This window comes from Paroedura picta, chromosome 5, assembly GCF_049243985.1.
Source record: "Paroedura picta isolate Pp20150507F chromosome 5, Ppicta_v3.0, whole genome shotgun sequence".
Lineage (NCBI taxonomy): Eukaryota > Metazoa > Chordata > Lepidosauria > Squamata > Gekkonidae > Paroedura > Paroedura picta.
Genome location: NC_135373.1, coordinates 39,126,980 through 39,148,930, shown reverse-complemented (window position 1 = coordinate 39,148,930; position 21,951 = coordinate 39,126,980). Strand labels below are relative to the sequence as shown.

The 21,951-nt window shown below is 48.9% G+C and overlaps 1 protein-coding gene across 14 annotated transcripts; it reads right to left on the bottom strand.

Moving 5' to 3' along the window:
- Window positions 1-932: 932 nt before the first annotated feature.
- BSDC1 (BSD domain containing 1) lies at window positions 933-18,941 on the bottom strand. Of its 14 annotated transcripts, none has more exons than XR_013230990.1 (12): window positions 18,519-18,829; window positions 17,073-17,157; window positions 15,347-15,463; window positions 14,407-14,574; window positions 14,235-14,289; window positions 11,112-11,227; window positions 10,357-10,425; window positions 9,218-9,317; window positions 6,687-7,202; window positions 5,377-5,480; window positions 1,647-3,958; window positions 933-1,537 (listed from the first exon to the last, which is right to left on the bottom strand). XR_013230990.1 is itself a non-coding variant. In XM_077337393.1 (11 exons), the coding sequence occupies exons 1-11, from the start codon at window positions 18,905-18,907 to the stop codon at window positions 3,926-3,928; spliced, it is 1,350 nt and encodes a 449-aa protein (XP_077193508.1). In that variant the 5' UTR covers window positions 18,908-18,941; the 3' UTR covers window positions 933-3,925. The 14 variants fall into 14 exon arrangements, 12 of the variants coding, with proteins under 12 accessions (XP_077193508.1, XP_077193509.1, XP_077193506.1 ...); XR_013230991.1 differs by having other exon boundaries at window positions 933-1,529; XM_077337393.1 differs by lacking the exon at window positions 18,519-18,829 and adding an exon at window positions 18,897-18,941 and having other exon boundaries at window positions 933-3,958; window positions 17,073-17,133.
- Between the last annotated feature and the right edge of the window lie 3,010 nt (window positions 18,942-21,951).

Here is a 21,951-nt window from a genome sequence, read left to right as displayed (position 1 = left end):
AACCTTACTAAGCTGCCAAAGGCCCGCATATCCAACCCTCTTCCCAAGACTGTATCTAAAGAACATCAACACAAAATTAAAAGGGAGAATACAGAGAACAACTGAAGGGTGTGGCTGCCTCCTCCCCAACTCTCCTTTACAGGAATCTTTGTTGGGAGGATTACATAGCAGGTCTTGCTGCTGGTACAGGAAACATTCCCTTATTATCAATCACATACCCCTCAGAAGACTGCCTTCTGCCATCAGGCAAACTGATACTGGCCCATTCCAACTACCACTGGTTCTCCAGCTCCCTCAGCCCTGCACCTGAAAATGCCAGAGATTCAACCCAGGCTGGTAAGACACGCAAAGCATTAGACCTACTGAACTTCGGCCTTGCCTGCCAAGGTAGACATATATCCTATCATCCTTAGCAGCTCACTCTGGGTGAGGAATCCACAATATTGGCGGTGCAGAAAGCCAGAAGTTGCCTAATGGGGATGGGAGTGGTCTGCAGGTGCCACGACTCCCAGATTCTCTGCGGCTGAGTCCCAAGCAAGGCAGAAGAACATTCACTCCTGGCAATGTTCTCTTGCTCATTGAGGCTCAGAGTGGGAATTCTGCAGGGAAGTGCTGGAGGAAGGGGATACGTCAAAGAAATGCCTCAAGCAGCCAGGTCGGCCCCACACCACCCAAACTTCTTCCTCCTTTCACCGTGAGCTCCACCGAACCTTGTTGGGACGGAAAAGCTCTTTCCCTTCCAGTCCTTATCCCCAGCCTGACTCCTCTGTCCCTCCCCATAGGTGTGCACATGCAAGACCTCCAAAAGGACAAGAACACACAGCATGCATTCCAGGACACCACACTATCCCCGCCCCCTACACACACACACACATTTGCACAACAGATTCTGGTGGGGAGGAGGAAGGGAAAAAAGAGGTTGACTCATGCTGTCTATTTCTGTAGAACTCCTTTAATTGCTCTTAACGGCCAGTCTGTAAAAGGTTCAAGAGAAAGTCATTATTACAAAACTAACAGCTGTTAGAGTCACTTGCTCGCACCCCAGCTAGAAAACGGCCCAGGGAGATGTAGTATAATTTAAAAATAAGAGAATATTGCACAACCAAGAGAAAAGGGGGTGGGGAGGGAAGACCCTAAAGGAGAATTCTGAAGACACTGGAGCCCCGGCATGATCTTTTCAGTCCCAAGTGGGCATCAGGACGTCTCCTGGAAATTAATTTTGCTTGAGGCTACCAAATTCTGCCCTGCAATCTCTTAAAAGCAGGCTCTGATAGGGCCCCGGCATCTGCAGTTTTGATGGGCTGTCGGCTTGATACAATCGGTTTTTTTGTGTACTTGCAACCTGAATGCCGAGACATTCCGCAACCTTCCAACTGGAGCAGGTTCAAGGGGCCTGGTCTTCAAAAACAGCCCAGCCGGCTTTTTGATCTGAACCTCCTGCCCCAACAAACTGAAGACTGGTAGGTCCTGAAGCCACTGCCAAAGAGTAGCTTCCTTGGCAACATTTTGTAGAGCAGGGATAGTCAAACCTATGGTCCTCCAGATGTTCATGGACTACAATTCCCATGAGCCCCTGCCAGCAAATGCTGGCAGGAGCTCATGGGAATTGTAGTCCATGAACATCTGGAGGACCACAGGGTGACTACCTCTGTTGTAGAGGCTGCTCGCAAGCAGCAGGCATCCATCCCCCTTTAAGTGCTGGCGCAGCTCTGCAAAAGGGTATGTGTGTGTGTGTGTGTGTGTGTGTGTATGTGGGGGGGGGGTGTACCCACATGTCTCACATCCCCCATCCAAACTGCTGCCATGAAACGAAACCAATCAAATGTCTAGCTTATGCAAAAACCCTACTCTGCTCGCTGCAGCCAAGTGCGCTTCAAAAGCGGGGCCCTCCCTCTTCCCTCAACCCGCTTTTCATTCTTACCGCGGCATTCCGGTTTTTCCCCCAAACGGGTTTGCTTCCGTGGACTATTTCAAAACAAGAGCCTGCGACTGAGCCTCCGCCTGATCAGAAGCTTCTCACTGCCTGTAGCAGCTGCTGGCTCCAACAGTCGCTACAGCCACCCAAAAAGAACCTCCTCACAGGCCCTTTATTTTGTTGTTATTGTTGTCTTTCCGGGGCTGCCGCCCACTCCCTCGACTCCACCAGCAGTGCCTGGCCGATTTTCAAAGCAAGAGGAGAACAAGGAGAGCTTCACGAACTCCCTTCTTGCAAGAGGAGAGGAGGGAGTCAGACGGTGCTGGAGGGTGAGCTGCTGAGTCAATAAGCAGCCAAAGGCCAAGGATGGGCTCAGCAGTGGCTTGACCTAAGAGCAGTGCCGGTCACCCAGAAGCTTCTGACTCTGTGAAGGTTTGGCCAAAGCCTGGAGCACGAACCCGCTTTGAGTTCTGAAAACCAGGCCATCTTACGACACAATGGAAGGATGGGTGGGCGGAGGATGTGCGTTCTCTCCTTTTGCTACATGGAACAGAGAGACAATGTGCTCTCTCGTGCTCCCAGTGGAGCTGGCACAGGAGAACTTCCTGTGTACCCCAAGGAGATAAACCTCTGGTTTGGACCCATATTTTAAAAAAGCGTCTCGACAGTAGCGTTGAGCTCCTCCACAGCTCTTGAACTTAGCTGCAACAGGCAGGAGGAGGAGGAGGGATGAACTCTTCCTCCCCATACCGTTTCCTCCCCGCAAAAAGAGAAGATACCTACAGAAGGAATGCATGGAAAGAAGAAAACAGAACCTTGAAGGCAGCATTCAGCCAGATGGGCGTGACCAGACTGACAATTCTCTGAATGGGTGGAGGACGGGCGACGCCCAGCACGGCAAGGAAGGGCTTCTAGAGGGGCCTCGGGTGAATGCCGGAGGACAGGGATCTGTGGGTGTGACCAAATGGCATCAGCACAAGGGGAAAAAGAAAAGAGGTTTTGGCAAACACCAGCCCTTCAGAGCAGACCGCGCCACCGAAAGAAGTCTAGCAAGGCAACCAGTCGAGAAGAACCGAGCTAATGATGTAAGCAAGAAGGCTCTCCAAGGACAGAAGTCCCCACCCAAGGGGGATGGCCTCCTGTCCAACTCCCAGTCACTTCACAGCGGCTTCTTTAGGAGATGGTTCCTGATCCTGCACATTCCCCCCCCCCAATGTTTTTAAAAAGTGCTTCAAGTCCTGCGAGGGAGAAGAGAGAACGGGATAGAAACATGAGGGAAACTGAGGTAGGGAAGTGTTCTAGTTCCTGGGGGGGGGGAACTGAGCTGCTGTGCGGGGAGGCAGATGGTGAGTTGAAAAAGACAGCCTGTGGCCACATTACAGGTTCTCTCTCCTTGTGGATCACAGTGGGAAGAGGGATTTTACCCTCGGGTCCCCCCTCCCCCCCAAAAAAGAACCTCTCACTGCATTTCAGGAAAGTCACACAAAGGGGAGCGCAGCCAGCAAGCTGCCAGTCTATAGAGCGAGCGACCGAGAACAATCCTTTCTCCTATAGATGCAATCCAACTCAGGGACACTCTCCCCCACCCCGTTGTTCAGCTGTTCCCTCCCAAACCACCGTCACATGACACCTCAAGCCAAAAAAGGAAAACAAGAAAAACTAAAAATCCACACTGAGGCAGTCCCAAGAGTAGTTTTAGTCCAGAGGATCCACTGGAAAGATGTGCCTAGCGCCACTTCCTACACATGCACACGCCCCAGAACAATGCTCTTCGGCACCCCCTCGCGTGATACCAGCCACCATCAGAATCCAAGTGTGCTGTGGTCCAATATCCCCCAACAGGATTTGTTTTTGTTTTTTTTTAGCAGAGATGAGATGCATCCAGCCTGGAACACATTTACACAGGAAGAGAGACCAGTTGCTTTGTGGTTTAATTCACATTGGATGGTGCAGAGGAGGGGGTGGGGCAGGGGACGAGCCCAGGATGCACGGCACCAGGAGAAACGGCTACTACTCCCAGTTTTCCCATTCTTCGTCATCCAGCTGTAGGTGGGAGAGAGAAAGCACAGGAATAGAGTGTTAGAAAGGACGCCTGAGGGAGACGACACTGCCTCGGCCTTGACAGCAGCTTCATAAAATGGCTACTTCAAAATGGCTGCCACAGAAGGCACAGCCAGCCACAAAATGGCTGCTTTGCCTTACTTGCAGTCACCCAGTGAAGATTCTTGTGTTGTGGTGAAAAACTAACAAAGAATTATTGATACAGCAGTCGGCTGAAAGGCGAATGATCACACGCCACTGATTACGTCAACTTTAATTCAAGGGCATCTTTAAAAAACATTCAAAAAAGGAACTGCAATGCGGAAGGATAGTTTCAGGTGGGAAATGTTGGTGGTCTATAAAGCAAAACAAAAATGCAAGCCCAGGGCACCTTAAAGACCAACAAAGTTTCCTGGGATATAACTTGTGAATCAAACTTCACTTTGCCAGATCTGACCCTGGAAGCTCCTATCTGGCAAACCATTTGGGTCTTTAAGTTGTGACTAGACTCAGGTACAGGAAGAAGACAACAGCTTTGGAGTTCTTATTTAGCTTATCAACTACCTGGGGACTAAATGAATTTAAATCACACGGCACATGGCCAAAACATCCCGACAGGCCCCACTGTGGAGATACTGAAGAAATCACAACACAACCTAAAATACAGCACAGGAAAGTGACTCCTGAAGGTAAGAAGGAAAAGCCAGCTGGAAACTTAATTTCTGTTCCTCGCTACAGGAACACAAGAGCACCAAAGCAGCTTCAGAACAGAGGCACCCTTTAATCTTCAGCTTCGCCACTTCCAAGTTTGGCCTCCCTGATAAATTAGCGGAAGCTGACTGAATAGAGCTCAAGTATGGATGGATGGAGAAGGTCACCCCAAACCAAGACCACCAACTCCAAGTGACCTAAATTTAAGCACACTCACGCCCACACACACCACGTCCCATCTTTTTCTTTCCAAAAGTCTTTCAAAAGGAATGTCCCACTTTTGTCTCTAGTGATTTACAGCCTCCAAGGCTCCCTTCTCTCCTTCCCAGAAGAGGGACTGCTGGAGGTGGCTGCCAATGCAGCCCAGTGGAGAAGGGGCTGGAATGCTTACTGGATTAATGCCAAGAGGGCTTTTCCCCTGGACTTGTAAAAATCGCTGAGGTAGAGAGGAAAAGAGAAAGGATAGGCCGAGAAAGGGAGCCAATGGTTTGGAATCTGTTCCACGTTCTAGGAAGAGGCGCATTCAGCACAGGCAACAAAAACATACCAGTTTCAAATAGCAATCATACTTGTTATCCGTGAGGACAGAAACACATATCCATCACCCGAAAACATTGAAGGGCTCGATAAAGAAAGTCACCTCCGCCACCAGGAGCTTTTGGAGGGCCTTCTCTAACCAGGGTAGGCCACAAGCTGCTGCAAACACTGACCTCTTCGGAGACATCCACCTTGGAGAGCGCCAGCTGCACCTCTTCCTCGGTCATGTCCAAGTCAAAGTCCTTTTCCCAGTCCTCGCTGATGTCTGTGCTGGAGCCTGAAACAAAAGGGAGCAGGGGGTGGGCTTTGTGATTCTGGAGCTTTGAACAGAAGCCCTGGGAGCAGGTGCACCCTGTCCCCAAGCAGGGAATGGCCCTCACACCCATGGAGAGGTGGAAATCACGACCACTGCAGTAATTGTGCAACTGCCTGAGCATGGAACTGCAAGCATGTAGCTGCATGGGCAGGCACAAGTAGCTGCAGCTGGGCACAGGCAGCTGCCTCTGGATCCAGCAAGCGAGAGCAGCTGCTGCCACAACTGGGAGGCAGGGGTAGCCAAACAGTGGCTCTCCAGATATCCATGGACTACAATTCCCATGAGCCCCTGCTAGCCTGTTGGCAGGCACTCATGGGGATTGTAGTCTATGGACATCTGAAGAGCCACGGTTTGGCCACGCCTACCCAAGAGGACAGGCAGTCACTAGCAGCTGCAGCAGCTCTAGCCCCAAGGGCGTCTGCTCCTTCTTTCTACCTCCATTAAGAGGGACAGACTTGGGGCCCTTTTCAGGATAGTTTTTGCTGCCCAATCTGCTACTGACCTCTGTCTGCGAGGCTGTAGGAAGGGTAGTGGGGCACACTGCCTGACAGCTGATTGCCTGGGCTGCTGCCCTAAGCTCCCTGGCCTCCGATTCCAAAGAGACAGAGAGGCAAGCAGTGGTGATGTTACAGTAAGTGGGCACTCAAAGGCCTGGGGTAGCTGAACTACCTCTGAAAAGGAGAGCTGTTTGTGGTGAGGGACTCTCCTGAAACACCTTCCATCATGTACCGCAAAGAGCCTCCAGAACACACAACAAGAGCCAGCTTGGTTTAGTGTTTAAGAGCAACCAACTCTAATCTGGGTTTGATTCCCCACTCCACAGGCAGCCAGCAGGGCCCTTGGGCTAGTCACAGGCCCTGTCAGAGCTCTCTCAGCCCCACCTACCTCACAGGCTGTCTGCTGTGGGGAGAGGCAGGGAAGGCGATTGTAAACCGCTTTGGGACTCCTTCGGGTAGTGAAAAGCCAACTCTCCTCCTTACCATTAAAGCTGTATGGATTGCCACATATTCACACCTGCACTACATAAATATAGAATGTGTAGATGTAGATGCCAGAGATGTGGGAACGAGGACGTGTTTGCCCACAAAGTGATCATATGCAACACCCACACTTGCAGCGACAGAACGACAAACCTGGATGGCTCGCTACGCTGTTTCTGGAACCCACCTTTCTTCCCGTTATTGGAGGGCGTGGATTTCCCACTGTCCGAGTTGAGTTCAAAGACGCGCAGGTCCGTGGGTCCGTCCTCCCGCAGAGCCTCTATCCTGTTAGCTGGCTTGCTCTCCACTTGCTCCTTGGGCTTTTCCACAGGAGGCTTCACCTCCTGAGAGGCTGGAGGTGGCCGCACGGGCTCCTCTGGCTTTGGCGATGAGACCGGCTCCTCCGCGCTAGCTTCCTGCAACCTCTGAGAGAGGTCTCCCGCCCCAAAGAGCTGCGCTCCAGTCTGTAAAGGGGCAGCAGGCGCAGCCAGGGGGGTTGCGATCTGAGTCATCAAGGAAACGCTCTCGCTGCTTTCCGATGGGGACGCCTCCGCTGGGGTGCTCAGCATAGCCCAGCTTTCCACGGACGCCTCCAGGGTCGGAGTGACGAATTCTGTAGAGATGGGAGAGGATGACTTCATCTCTTGGGGAGACCGGATGTTGACATGAGATTGGGGGGCTGGCGACGACCCGAGGAATTCCTCTGTGGCAAGAGAGGGGGGAGGAGGAGGAGGAAAAGGGCAGCCAAAGGGTTTGACTGATGGTGTAACAGGCAGCATGCAATTTACACAGGAAGAGTAGAATGGGATGGCTAGGGGGTAAACGCCCGCTTCCTTTCAATTCTCCCTCCCCAAGTTTGAGACCAGTCAAATCTGAAGGACAAATGCCAGTCCTAAACCCAACCACAGAACTTGCTGCCTAAGTGATGGTTTCCCCCTCCCATCAGCATGATTATGTCCAGGCCTATTTTGTGTGTCACTCTGCAGCTCAAATGGTGCTCCAGCAGGAAGTCCCTACTGGAAATACTTCAGTCCCTACTGGAAATACTGCCCTACAATAAGGCACTCGTGCAGTGGTGTAAAGCACAACCTAGAGTAAGCCCAGGAAGGAGGAACAAGGCAACATACTCCAGTGCGCCTAGTGGCCTTATGACAGTTGTCCCCAACCCCCGGTCCGGGGACCGGTACCAGTCCGTGGATCAGTCAGTACCAGGCCGTGGCTCCTCCTTGTCCTCCTCCCTGGCTGCTGCCTTGGGGGCTGCCCTGCCACTCTGCCGCTTGCTCACCTTTGGTGTTCGCCAGCGGCTGTCATGGTTGGGGCTCCTCCTTGACGTGGCACTGTGCCGCTGCTGCTGGCAGCACCCAGCGGGAGGCAGGAAGTCAGGGGTGCCGGCGGGAGAGCAAGTAGAGCAGGGGCTCAGATGGCAATGTCCCTCGGCAAAAGACTACCCTCCCCCTGGGCCTCAGTAAAATTGTCAAGTGTTGACCGGTCCCCGGTGATAAAAAGGTTGGGGACCACTGCCTTACGGGACTGCGGAATGCTTGCACAGGTCCTCACTACCCACTGGCTCTGATACCCAACACAAGGCCAGGTGGCACACAGCCTTCTGTCTCGTGGCAATCAGGAGCACTGGAGCCAGGTGATGCCATAACATCCTTTCACAATCAGCCTTTATCAAGAGAGAGGGCTACCTCTGCATCAGCCAGACAGTTCACACATCAGCATTTGCGTCTTTCATAAAAAATTTAAAGTCATAAATGTAAAGTTGCTGATGTGCCATCCAACTGTTACAAAATAACAATCCAGATGGCTCTCCTGTCCGCTTCCTAGTAAGAACTACGAGAGCAATGTCACCAATTGTTGGTTGGTTTATTAACTGTTTTAATTATTTTAATTTTGACATCTCATTAAACGGTGTACACCCCCCTAAGATGGCAGATTCGATAGGAGCGGGTTACAAAGCCACCAATAAAGTTCCATGTCAAATGCCTACTGCTCTTCTCAAGCCAAGATGAGCAGCTTGAGATTGCAACCTTTGAGCGTCAAAACAATTTGACTGATCTACACTCAGACACACGGAGGGAATCCTGCTCCTCGGCAAGTACCGTCTTTAAATTAAGTTCTCCATCAGTATATACTGGTCAGGGACTCAGTGGTCCAGTTTCCTATAAAGTTAAAATGTAACCATTTGGGACAAGTATTTTCCAAGCATGGCCCAATCCTACCATCAGGGCCAGGGACCATCTCACTGCACCTCCAACATGCTGCTTTGTGACATATGCTGCTCTGAAGATATTGTAAACTCACTCTCTGCAGCAAGACAGGTTATTTTATTGTACCTGCTTATTCTTGCCTGAATCACTTTTTAAGTCTTTTCAAAAAAGCCTTTGGTTTTATTGGGGTGGGTGAGAATCCAATCCCAATCATCAGAAGGGGATTTGTCCCAGGGCCCAGGTCTGAGGCCAAGGGAATCAACACATTTCTGCAAGGATGGGATGGGTCTTTGCCAACCTTGGCAAGTGCAAGGAAGAGCTTCCGTCCCACCCAGGCACAGCATGAGTATTTTGGGGCTTACCGAACCTAAACCATGGCAGATTTAACTTATAACCTGAGACTCACGGCCAACTTAAAAATATTAACAATACAAGAAGGGCAGCATAAGACATACAGCAACGCTAGTGATTTCCTGCAGCTGGGAAGCAACTGCAGCTCACTTACCCTCCTCCTCCTCCCAGCCTGGCTCCTCAAAGTGAACACTCTGCTCAGCCCGCTGCTTCAGAGCCTCCCTTCGAACTTCCTCCTGGGTGGAAAAGAATGCCTGCAGCTGTGAGAAGCTGCCCCAGTGAGTCCCCTGCTGATTAGTAAACACACCACAGGGCTTCCCAGGGTCACAAGGCTTAGTTTGAGGTATCCCCTGTCACGTGGGGAATGTGCGTTATGGAAGAGGATCCAGGATCCAGTGTGAAAAGGACATTCTGGCACTGTGATTTGTGAACACGGGCAAGGTGGGGGTACCAAGCTAGAGCTAGGGAGCAGTGAAAAAGATGAGCCCAAAACAGGGCAGAAGGGATGGACAGGCCAAGCAGGAGCAATAACCTGGAGAAAGAGACTACAATATTCATGTCTATTTGGTTTTGAGAAACCTCCCATCCTAATAGGGGAGACAGTGAACACCCAGGCAGCCTCCTGACTGCCAGGAAGGCACCATCAGAGCCACATGTCAAAGAGAGTCAGCTTGACGGCTGAAGCCAGAGTAATCCCTGCATCAGCTGCAAAGTTTGCTAGATCACCAGGCAGCTCTTTGCTCATTCGGTTACCAGGGAGGCTTCTTGGCCAACAGCGACTCTGTTTAAAAGTATAACAAGTCCTGGCCAAGCAACAACCCTGCATGCTGCTGACCCTTTGGACTGGCTGCCTTCTCTGCCACTGACGTGCATCCACCTCCTTGGCAACCTTGATTCTTCAGGCCACTTGCAACACTCTCAAACAGTGGACCTCAAAGCATGCCCCAGAATTCTGATGCAATCTAAGTTGGAGGATAATAAGGGACAGTTTGCAAGTCCTCCAAGAGCCCAGTCTCTCTCCAGGGACTCCTGAAAAGGCTGTGAGATGCCACACCCTTTGTATCACTGAAACCCCTCTATTCACAAGAAGATTGTATGAAGAGGGATGCATGTGGAAAAAAGATGCAGTCAATTGCAGGCCTCTCCACAGCTCAGCATCACACTCTCTCTTGAAACATGGCGAGGGATCCTTTCGCTAAATACCCTTTTGTGCCATATTCAATCCTAGCCCGCATCGGAATATAACCACACACATTACCAGCTCTCACCCTCAGGGCATCTCTGTAAACATACCTGCTCCAACTGATGGACTCTATAGAAATAGCGCTGCCAGAATTCCGAGTGGGACACAGCCACTGGCACCTGGGAAAAGAAAAGGCACCGAATGAGGATTTTGTTGGTACTGCTTTCGTTAAACGCAGTGAACACTTGGAAGATCGCCTCTGGACCATCTCATCAAGTTAATTCCAACCGCAGAAGTCTAGGCTGAACATTAAATCTGCCCTCCTGGATCTTCAACAAACTTAGTTGCAACGGAATCTACCAGTTCCCTGCTGGCAACGCTACATAGGGAATGGAGGTGAAATCTTTTATCCTTTGTTTGATTAGTGCTGTAACAAAGAAGAATATCCTACTACCACCAATAACATGCTCAAGTAACATCATGAGAGCCCAGGGTCAGCAGTGGCTGCAAGAGAAAAAAACTAGCAACAAGGATTCCCACCCCTTATGTGGAACACATTCCACATTGACTGTCTTGTGAGGTCATCCTTGCTCTCCTGAAGGTGAGAGTGATTGTGGGAGACAGACCTCGGTGCAGCGGGACTCAGCATGGAGGCTCGGAAGCTGTCACCCCCTCCACTGCCCGTCTTATGAGACCATCCTTGCTCTCATGACTGAGATGGGTGGCAGCGGCAACACTGCTGCCATCTACTGGCGCACTCCATGAGGCAGGACAATGGATGTCATGTCCGTTATCATTTCTGTTACAGGGAGCGTGGCAGTAGATGTGTTCCACATCAACACTAAGCTATTCCGGGAGAGCTTACCATTTTGGTGTACAGTGAGCGGATGGATGGGCTGCTGCCCAGCAGCTCCGAGATCTCCTTTTTCTTCTCTTCTAGGTTGAAGTGTGATAGCCAGGCCTCAAAGAGCTCAGAGGGTCCTGCAGGGAAAGAACCAAGATCATCAAACCAGAGCGGTAAGTAAGCAATACACACTCAGAGGAGCAAAAAACACAGAGGTGTTGGCAGAAACACTCCACAACAAACTGTGGTCACCCGAAGGATAGTGCAAAACATTGCATGGTAGTCTATTGTTCCACCTAGAATAGCCAGGTGCAGGAGGCAATTGCATTCTTTCCGTCACAGAAGGAGCAACATGGATCCATTCAGAGGCCGCAGAAGCAGCAGATGGAGGAAACTGGTTTCCCTGCCTCAACTGCCAGCTGCTTTGATGATGCAGCACACCTCCGCCTCCATCATCATCAAGAGGACAAAAGGCCTTTGGACAGACATGCCATCTCTTTCCAAACAGGAAGAGAAGCCCAACTGGATATGAATGCAGAAGATTAAACTGATCTCCGCCTAACATTCCCCTCACTCATCTTTCCTCGTGTATTTTGCCTTTTTCCTTGTTAACAGCAGGCAGGGCCAGTAGTTTTGTAGGAATTGCCCTCCCTCTCAACCCATTTCTGGACTGCAGTCTAGTTCGAAGACAGCTAGAATCATAGAGTTGGAAGGTACCTCATGGGTCATCTAGTCCAACCCCCTGCACTACGCAGGACACTCACATCACTATCGCTCATCCACTGTAACCTGCCACCCCCTTGAGCTGATAGATATAATATCTGACTGGTTGCTGCTGACATCTAATTTTAGTTTAAATTGTATTTTATTGTATGTTTTTAATGTGTCTATTTATTGTAATCCGCCTTGAGCCGATCCGCTGGGAGGACCGTATAGAAATCAAATCAATAACAACAACTTTGGGCCTTAAGAACGCTGACCACCAGGAACCCCCACTGGGGTGGGGAGATCACGACCACACAGTAATATATTGCTTACTGTTAGAGGGGGTGGGGTGGGGAACTGGAATTGTTTAAACTGTATTTGCTGTGGTTGTTGGGAGGGAGGGAGTAGGACAGGCAGGGCAGATGGATAGTTAGGTCAGTGAGGGTGTGCTGTCCAGATAGCCAGTCAAAATACTCAGAGGTAAGAGATATTCTCCCCTTTTGCTTCAAGTCAGATAGCTTTTTCCCTTGTTCCCGGCCTAGAACATTACTGGAAGATCAGTCCAATTTCCTGGCTAGCAGCCAGGGCAGGAAAACTCTACCCGCCCCTTCTCCTCTCCCTCCAATCTCCCATTGTTAGAATTTAGCTGTTCACAGTGGATGGAACCCACACTCTTTTCCATCAGACAAGAACGCACTGACTCACTACATGATTAGATGGACTCCAGAAACTATGTAAGTCTATTGCTACGAGATGTCTAATAAATGTGATTTAAAATGAGTTTAGTCTGTGTTGGCCACTACCTGTGAAAGAGCCAACATGCTTGGGCTCTGGGACAGAACAGTGAAAAAGATATGCATTTTCTGTCTGTTGTGCATCGAAGACTGTCTTTAAAGCAGATCCTCCCCAGTGAAAAGTGATGCAGTTTCTGTAGAACCTCTGCTCCTTCTTTTCACCACAACTCCGTTTCAAGTGACTGAGTTATCAGAGATCTCCTGCATGTTCTCCATCTGTCTCTGCATGCTCCCCACCCGGCTCTGCGTAAATCAAGCTTCAGAGGAATGATTTCTATCCAGGATACAGGAAAATCACTCCAAACCACCCAGCTGCCAGAAAGCCACCTGGAGTTATGGCAAATCCCCCCCCTTCTTTCCTGAGAAATAGACCAGACCAGCTTGAAGGCAAAATGCTCAGACTGTTCTGCAAAGCTGCAACTTTTCAGTCCCAGCCCTGACCTGGTGGAATGAACTTCCAGGAAAGCTGAGGGCCCTGACAAAGCTGTCAATGTTCCACAAGGCCTGTAAAACGGATCTCTTCCACCAGGTCTTCGTTTGAGGTCGGGTTCTTAAAACCAATGGGTCTCCCCTCAGGCTATGCTATACCAACAAGCGAACCCCTTTGCAGATGACTGTGGGGAGGCAGGAGGGTTTTTAGCTATCTTGATACCTGTGATATTGTGATATTTTTAAATTTAGTTTTAAGGGATTGGGATTTTTATGGGGGTTATACTGCTACTGTGATCCACCTCGAGTCCCAGGAGGAAGACGGACTATACAACAAACAAACAAACAAACAAACATACATACATCAATAGAATCCTTGTTCATTTGAGAATTTCTTGCCCAGGATACTAGGTGCACTTCATGGCCAAGCAGGAAGTTGAACTTGGAACCTTCCCACAACAAAACTCAATGACCCCGCCTGTTAGGCCAACCCTCAGTCATTCTATTCAACTGTGGTCATGGACCACCACAATCATTCCCCACACGTTTTGACACCCCTGTACAGTTCCCTTAGGCCAGCCTTTTTCAATCTTTTGACTGTGGAGGAACCCCTCAATAAATTTTCATGCTGCGAGAACCCCCAGAATTGATGCCAGCTGGCCACATCTCCCTGCCATGCCCCCCCAGAAGTGACATGCCACCAGAAGTGACATCACCCCCGCCCCTTCGCCCTCCTTTCACTCCCTTCCCCCATTTTTACTACTACTATGGCAGCTCCACCTCATGTAGGCTGGAAAGAAGAGCAGGAGCAGGGAAGACAGCGTGGACCCCCCCATACCACACCATAACCAACTCCTCCCCCATTGATTTTTACGTCCACAACCTATCCACCAAGCCCTCTGGGCAGTGGCAGCCAGTTCCGTAGCTTGTGGCCAAGTCCATTATGGTAGGAAGGGAAAGGCCGTGAACCCCCGCTGGAGCTCCCGCGGACCCCTCTTTGGGAATCCCTGTCTTAGGTTTAAAAGCTTCCTTCCTCTTTTGGTACAACCTATATTTCAGAATTCTGGTCAATCTACCCCATGCTTGGCTATATAAAGGCCCCTGCAGATGGAAATAGCACTGCTATCAAGTGGGCACCTAGCCTGTTTTTCATAGAGTTCTGACACCACGCATCTCCCTCGCCCCAACTTTCTCACACCAGCCAAGCCCAACTTACCATCTGGTTCATTGCAATAGGTAGCAGGATCGGACTGAAGGCTGTATAGCCGGGCCTGGAAGAGAGCAGACAAGATGTGTGTGAACACGAAGAGAGCACTGTCACACGTACATATATCTCCATAATGCCCACAAATGGAATGGGGAAGGAGAGGGAGCAGCTGAAGGAGCACCTTGGCACTGTCGTACAACTCAGTGGTCCCGGAAGGGGTCGCCATCAGAGTTATGACATCACAGTCGATAGTCTTGTCTGGCGAAGGTGCAAAGGTGTCTGAGATGACGCCCAGGAAGTTGGAGAGTCCTTTTCTCACTTTTTCTGTTGTGCCCGAAGAACCTTCCGTCTTCTCAAAGAAACAAAAGAAGAAGGGATCAGGAGGGGGGGGGAGGAATGAAAGCAAAGGAACCATTTTGAATGGTTTTATATTTATGCTAGTATCAAAGCCCATTGTAAAAATGGGCTTTGAAAGTGGCGGCAGGCAGGAGGGCCTGAAAGGATGGCCACAAAGTGGGCTAAAGGGAGTGGAAAGCACCCAGCGGTGCTGTCGCCGTGGCGAGAGCGCTTGCCGGGCTAAGGGGAGTGGAAAGCCCCCTCCCGCCCAAGGCGACAGGGCTTTGTTGCCCTCAGGGAGGCTGCAAACTCTCCCCCCGCCCCGGCTCCCTCCCAGCAGGAGTGTACCTGCGGGCTTCAAATCCCTGTTACTGTCTCCTCGTGGGCGACAATAGAGGCCGCAGCCACAAGGCTTCTGGCAGGCAAGGACAGAGGGTGGGAGCTGGAGGGGGAGGGCCAATCAGGGTGGACCTGGATGGACAGGGTCCTGGACAGTCTCCTCCCCGGAGGCTGTTTCCCAAATATATAAGGGAGCGAAATAGTGTTAAGGATATGTTTCTTACAATGTTGTAATCCATCCTGAGCCTTTGGAGAAGGACAGAATAGAAGTACAATAAAAATAAATAAAGCTAATCTACCAACCCCATCATGTCGGAGGCTAGCTGTAACAAAGCACTACAGAGAAGAATAAAGTAATTGGGGATGGGGGGGGGGATGCTAGCATAAAAAACCTGCCAGCTTCTCCCCTCACGGTTCCCTTTTTTTACTCTCAAGTGTCCACTCACAGCCAGTTTCTCTTTAACCACGCTGGCAGTTGCGGCGATGGTGCAGGCTGTGTCATGCTGGACCACCTGGCTGAACTCGGTCAAGTCCCGTTTCATGAACTCCAAGGCCTCTGTGGACTGTGGCAGGCAGACAGAGAACAGAGTCATCATACTGTTGAGTGCACCCACAGTGACTGCCTAAGCTCTTTAAAGCTGAAGCCAGAAACCTCTCAGCAAACCAAGGGAATGCTGTTCAATAGAGCAAACACAGCTCAGATCTTTTGCTCTTTGGCAGAACTGCCACCATCTTGGTGAGTGGTGGGCATGAGACTCTGTGGCTGACAGTGGCTGCTTCGGGACATTTCCGAGAGTAAGTGACAGAGAGACTGTGAGGACAGGCTGATATTTGTCATCCACACAAACACAGCATGGGTCAGGAAAGGTGACAACTCACTGCCATATATCTTCAAACCATCCCTGGCCAGATTCGTGCTAACATCAAGACTGCCTGGCCTCTTTACACCGGAGTGCTATTGGGGCCAGTTGGTCAGAGTTGCCTCAATAGATCTTCTCAATCGCACCAGCTCTGGCACATCAAAACATTTGCTAAATATAATTGGGGATGATTTCTTAGGTGTGCAGCCTCATTGCAAGTCCTAACATCCATCTGCAAGGGCTCTGCTGATATACGTTTGGGTAAAGTATTTAGACCTGCCTAAACACTGCTCGTCTCCCAGATGTAGGGGGAGGCGAGATTCAGTTAGGGTTCTTTCCTTTAATTGCTGTCACACAATCTATTTGTATCATTACGCTGGCTTGCTGTAGCTTTACAATATATTTTAATACACCTTTTTCACAGATGTTTGGCTCTGGTGTGTTTTATTGGCTCTCCGCGCCTTGTGGGACCCACAGAGGGGTAGCTTGAATCCGGCATACCCCGCAAGGGGGGCAAGAGGGAGACCCCTAAATCTCCCTTACAGAGTCCTTCTCTGATCAGGAAGAAAAACTGGTCAAATTCCTTGATTTATACCCCTCTTTAGTCTTTCCTTCATGTTAAATAGTGTGAGCAGTGCAGCTGGTCAGGCAGAAGGGGAGGAGGGCTTGCCATCCATTACAGGCAGGTAAACCCGGCTGGCCTTTAGAGCCTTGTTATTCTTAAGACTCTACAGAAAGCACCCACAGCTAGTGTAAACAGTTTACTGTGTCCTACCCTACCTATTCGCGTAACAAACAAGCAATTATTATTCCCATTTTAATAGCTGAGGAAGTGAGACATAGAGATAAGTGACTTGCTCAAAGCCATCCTGCAATTTGTGGCCAGGGAGGAATGTGAAGTTGCATCTCAGCACTCCATGTCAAACAGCCCTGGCTAGAAAGTCACACCGAGGGCCAGGTTAGACATTACATTTAATACGTGATTGCCATGGGGCATTGCAGCCATACGGCTACCCCATATAGAAGTACAGCAGGGGTCCAATTTGTCTCAGGATTGCAACACAAGGGGAGGAAGGATTCTAACTGGAAATAACCTATGGGGGGCATTATTTACTGAGGCAGCCCAAAGAAAGTGAAAAAATACACCCTCAAACTGAGAAACACTCAATGGAACAGTCTCACTTCGGAAGGCACTTGATTATGCTGTGAAAAGGCCCACACTATTTGCCATGTACCTTTAGCTATGTTTTCTGACAACATTCTTCAGTTCATCCATTCCCCTCCAAGCTTGACAAAAGCAGATGGCACCTACCTTTTCTTTGACAGTTTGAATACTTTGCTGTAACCAGCTCCTCCACCAGCCTCCATCTTCCCTGTTACAGGACAAACACATGAAGCTGAAAGTGGGAATTTTACACCATAAACTCATGTCAAGGAAGGCCTTATGAACACCAGTGTATTCTCAACTAGCCCTACAGCCATCAATTCTGCTTCAGTACTAAACTAACTTCTTCAACATAACATCCACAAAAAATACCTTACATTCCCAGGCATTAAGACCACGTGTTTCAGAAGAATGCATGAGACACTATTATGTATAATTATTATAGCAGAGGGTTAGGCCCTCCTCTCTTTGAGGATATTTTCTTGGTTGCTTTTCAACAACATCTCCCAACATAACCATTTAGATGGAAGCTTTTTAAAAAAGTAACCTAACAACATTCTAGGGCCTAATTTTAGTCTAGGGAATTACATTTTGTCAGTAGTGAATGGGTGAAGTCTAAGCACTAGTTGTGAATAGAAAAAGAACATGACCAGTGTGTCAAAATATATGGTAAGTATAGCAATGACTTGTATAAAGTATGTTACTGTGACTGAAGCGACAAATTAAAGGTACAAACCAAACTACTACAATATTCATAAGAACTCATTTTTAAAATGCCAGAACATAATTCATCAGATTACTACAGCACATAGCTTGATGGTACACAAGAAGATGCAAAACTGTCTTATTCGTCCAGCCAGTATTGTCTAATCAGGCTGGTAGTGGTGCTCCAGGTCTTCTACATCACCTACAGCTTGGTCCTTTTAACTGCTAATGCCAGGGGCTGAGCCTGGGACCTCATTCAAGCTAAGCAGATGTTCTACCACTGAACCATGGGCCCTCCTTTCCCAAATAATAAAAATTAGAGGTTATAAAACCATACAACTTAACCTGGATGAGAAAGAAGGAATGCAGGTTCACTAGATTACCAATCACCCCCAACATACATCGGGCATTTTTAAACCTAAGAACCCTTCTGGATTCTTTCACAGGTATTCCCAACCAGGATTCCAGGAGAGCTCCCCAGATGGCTGCTGACATCTCTAGATGTCACTAGAGTCCACTTCCCCTGTTACTCTACAGGCCTAGTCTCGATCTCCACAATGGAAACCGTAAACAATCGGCTCCAACATCACTGATGGGGCATGTCTCCACTTTGGGCATTCACGAAAGCCTGAAAAATATTTCAGGGCCTCCTCCATGCTCAAAAATTTGAAAAAGGCTGGCTCGGTACATAAAAAAAATAACAATTATGCATCCGTCCAAATGGCTGTCATAGAACTGCGTAACACCTGTCAACATACAAAAGTACTTCCAGACAAGCAGAGGAGCACAGCAAGGAACCTAGACTTCAGATCCTTATTTAGCCATCAACGTCCTTGGGAAAGTGCTTTATCCCCCTCGCTTTATACCAAAGCCACGAAAAGGAACTACCTGCTGCAAATAAGACGAAGAATGGCAGGACTTGGTCTCCCCTTCATCTCACCAGCTGGATCCCAGGGCTCCTTCTCGGGCTAGCTCTCACTGATGCCCAGCCCGGCCATCCACAGCCCATACTAGTCCCAGGGCTCCCTCACACCGTTCCCCTCTAGGGTTGAGAGTCCCCTCTAGGAGCGGGGAGGGAACCAGTTGCGTTGACTAGGGGGAAAGGGCATCGAGGCGCTCTGCACATGCTCAGGGGCTCTCATTTCCGCCCAAGTCCTTCGGGAAGCCTCTCTTCCTCCTCGTCCCTCCCACTTCTCCCCGCATCCCCCCCAACCTCACCCCCGTCCCAGCAGTGGTACCGCCCCCAGCGCTCCGTCTTATTCTCACCCTTCCGCCATCTTGGTCTCCTGACGTCACCTCTATTTACTGACCTTTGACTCGCCGGAAGAAGCCCCGCCCCTTGAGTCCGTAACCGCCGTTTCCGGCATTGCCCTCGTTTCCCTTAAGGGGGTGGAACCATAACGATACTTCCGGTTCCCACTTGAAGCCGCAAGACCGTTGCTTTGAAGAACGAGAAGAAGGAGGGGATGTATAGCGGCTTCCCCATATTTGTGCACACCGAGAGAGAAAAGGATTCTTTTTTTAGTCTCTTTTGTATGAGGCTTATATTTTTCTCTTGAGCGTTTGCCACTCAGATGGAAGCGACCTAACAGAAACCGGAAGTGATTAACTTTTTTTCTTTTATGCCTCTATAGATAGAGACTAACGGGAAGTGCATTGATCCAAAAACAAAATCCAAGAGACGCCTTTTATTCAGAGCTGCCTGAGTTATTTTGCTGGGAGACATTTCTTGGCTTTTCATTTTGCTTTGGATCAGTTTGTAGCCTCCCTCTAGTTTGTCAAGACCTGCTTTGAATTAGTGAAGAGAGGGATTCTTCAGCTAGGGGGAAATAATTTGGCAGAAGTGATGTTTATGTTATTTATCCCCCATTAGGGAATATCACCCAGCTGGGTTTCCTGTGACTCTTTGTCTACGTGTCAGAGTTTTGATCAGCGACTATTATGTATATTTTCAGCCGAATTCTTTAAATTTTCCCCCTGCTTTTTGCACGAAGACTGCATTTGCAATCTGATGCATAGCATAATAGATCAGCTGTGGATGTTCGCTTGCTGCATTTGATGAAGCGAGCTCTGATTTATGGATTCTTGTGATTAAATTTATTATTACTCCAGTTTAATTTTACCCAGCACTGCCCAGTCAGTCTACAGAGGATACTTACAAAAGACTTTTTAGAACCCAATGACAAAGAGCTCCATATAACTTGAAAGCCTGCACATTGCTTTGTTATTATTTTGGTCTGAGTAAAAGGACCCTACCTGGCATTTGGATTTTGTAATTCTGTGTTTCCCTATTGCTCAGGTAGTTGATGATTAGGGCAAGTGCAGATGGCCACAAGAGTTAATGCAAAGAATGTTCAGAATGTTCCAGGCACTGGAAAGAAATCAGCCTCTCCCTGTAAAAACTACAGGAATTATAACAGCCAAGAAGATAAGCAAATGACAGCTGTGGCCAGAAGGCCCTTCTGTCAGCTTCATCTGGTTAGCCAACTGTGGTCTTTGCTGGGCAAAAAAGCTCTAACCATTTTGGTGCATACCCTGGTAACAGCTTGATCAGATTCCTGCAGTGCATTCTGTGTAAGGTTGCCCTTGAAATGTGTTTGGCTATTTCAGCTAATGCAAAATGCTGTGGCCAGGATGCTGATTGGTTCCTATGGACCATATCACTTCAGTGGTTCCCAATTTATTCCCAAACACAATTCAAGGTGCTGATGTTGATTCTTAAAACCTTGCATGGTTTACCGTCAGCATACTGAAGAGCCCCCTACTCTCTTATGAGCCTACCCAACCACTATAGTTATCTTTGGAAGTTCTACTTTGGTTGCCTCTGCCTTCTGAGATTAGACGGGCAGTAACCTGGGAGAAAGCCTCCTCAATCATGGCACCAGAATTCTTGAACTCTCTCCTCAGAGACACAAGGCTTATCCCCTTCTATTGCCATCTTCTGCCAAGGAGTGAAGTTTTGTGTTGCATTCCCCCAGGTCCTTTCTGCACTGGGAACTTTGCTGCCCCAACTTCCATGCGGGAGCACAAATCTGGGGCAGACGAGAGGCACCAGGCCAAATGCCCCCCTGTGTAGGAACAAGAAGAGGCAGGGCAACCTGCCCCAATTCAAACTCCAGCCTGCAGCTCTATGGTTTTAATAATTATAATTATGTGTATTTATGTATTTTTTTAATCTGTTAGCCACGTTGATGGCCTGAGGACAGCTGAAAGGTGGCGTATACATTTTATAAAATAAGAAAACTAAATGTACTATGTATCTTTCATCTACAATCCCTCTTAAACTACAAGTGCATTAGATGCATAAGGGAAAAAGCTCTTTCAGCCAAATAAGATGTAAGTTTACTTGGAAATTAAGTTCCACTGAGTTCCAAGGGACCTATTAACTAGTAGGGACATAATGAATTGTGACCTCAGTATGATGTAATAATTAATATATGAATGTGAGTTCTACAAATCTTAGTGCAGCAAAGTGATTCAAAAATGTGTGTGTCTGTGTGTGTGTGAAACAAGCTGTCAGTCAGATTGCATCTATCCTTTCATGCATTTGATGAAACTCTCTTGGTCTACAGCAGGGGTGGGCAAACTGTGGCCCTCCAGATGTCCATGGGCTACAATTCCCACGAGCCCCTGCCAGCATTCACTGGCAGGGGCTCATGAGAATTGTAGTCTATGGATATCTGGAGAGCCACAGTTTGCCCACCCCTGCTTTAAAGGGAACCATCTCAGGAGTTGCTACACAACTTGCTATCGGTTGGCCAAAGATGGACACATGCATGTATGCATAAATACTTGATCCAGCAATCTGGACTTTCCCTAGAACCCCCACAGTGGGAGGCCAAGGAAGATCCTTGTCACCTGGACAGCCTCAGTGTTTTGTACAGCAATGGTAAAGAAGGAACTCTTGGACCCTAAATACAAAACTTAAGCTAGGATGCATACACTTGTACAGAAGCTGATGTCCACCCCTGGTCTACAGGATGGATTTATGATCTGTCCCAAGGGGGAGAACTAGCAGTCCTTTTGTGCTAGCCTCTTTTAATCTATAAATGTAAATTCATGCACATAGGAATCCTGTTAAGAGTGAGCAAATGTTCAAGGTGAAGAGGGGGGAAATAGCTCCAACAGCTGCTAACCCAGCCATTAGCTGTGAAAACCAGCTCCGGAAACACAAAGAAAGTGTGGGCACAAACCATCCTCTGGATTCTAAGGAGTGTGTTCAGTGTGTGTTTTCACGAGGCTATTGTGTGGCTCTGGCACAGGTGAATGAGGAAAATTGGCTCTCAAAAGGGTGCAGAGTGTATCTCCCTCACCAGTAGTA

Bases quoted from the DNA above. Each gene is read 5' to 3' on its own strand.
- BSDC1 (XM_077337388.1), bottom strand. From the start codon at position 18,565: ATGAAGGGGAGACCAAGTCCTGCCATTCTTCGTCTTATTTGCAGCAG. The intron at 9,318-10,356 runs GTATGTTTACAG...TCACAGCTGCAG, and splicing joins GAGTCCATCAGTTGGAGCAG to GCATTCTTTTCCACCCAGGA. The intron at 7,203-9,217 runs GTAAGTGAGCTG...CTCTTGCCACAG, and splicing joins AGGCTGGGAGGAGGAGGAGG to AGGAATTCCTCGGGTCGTCG.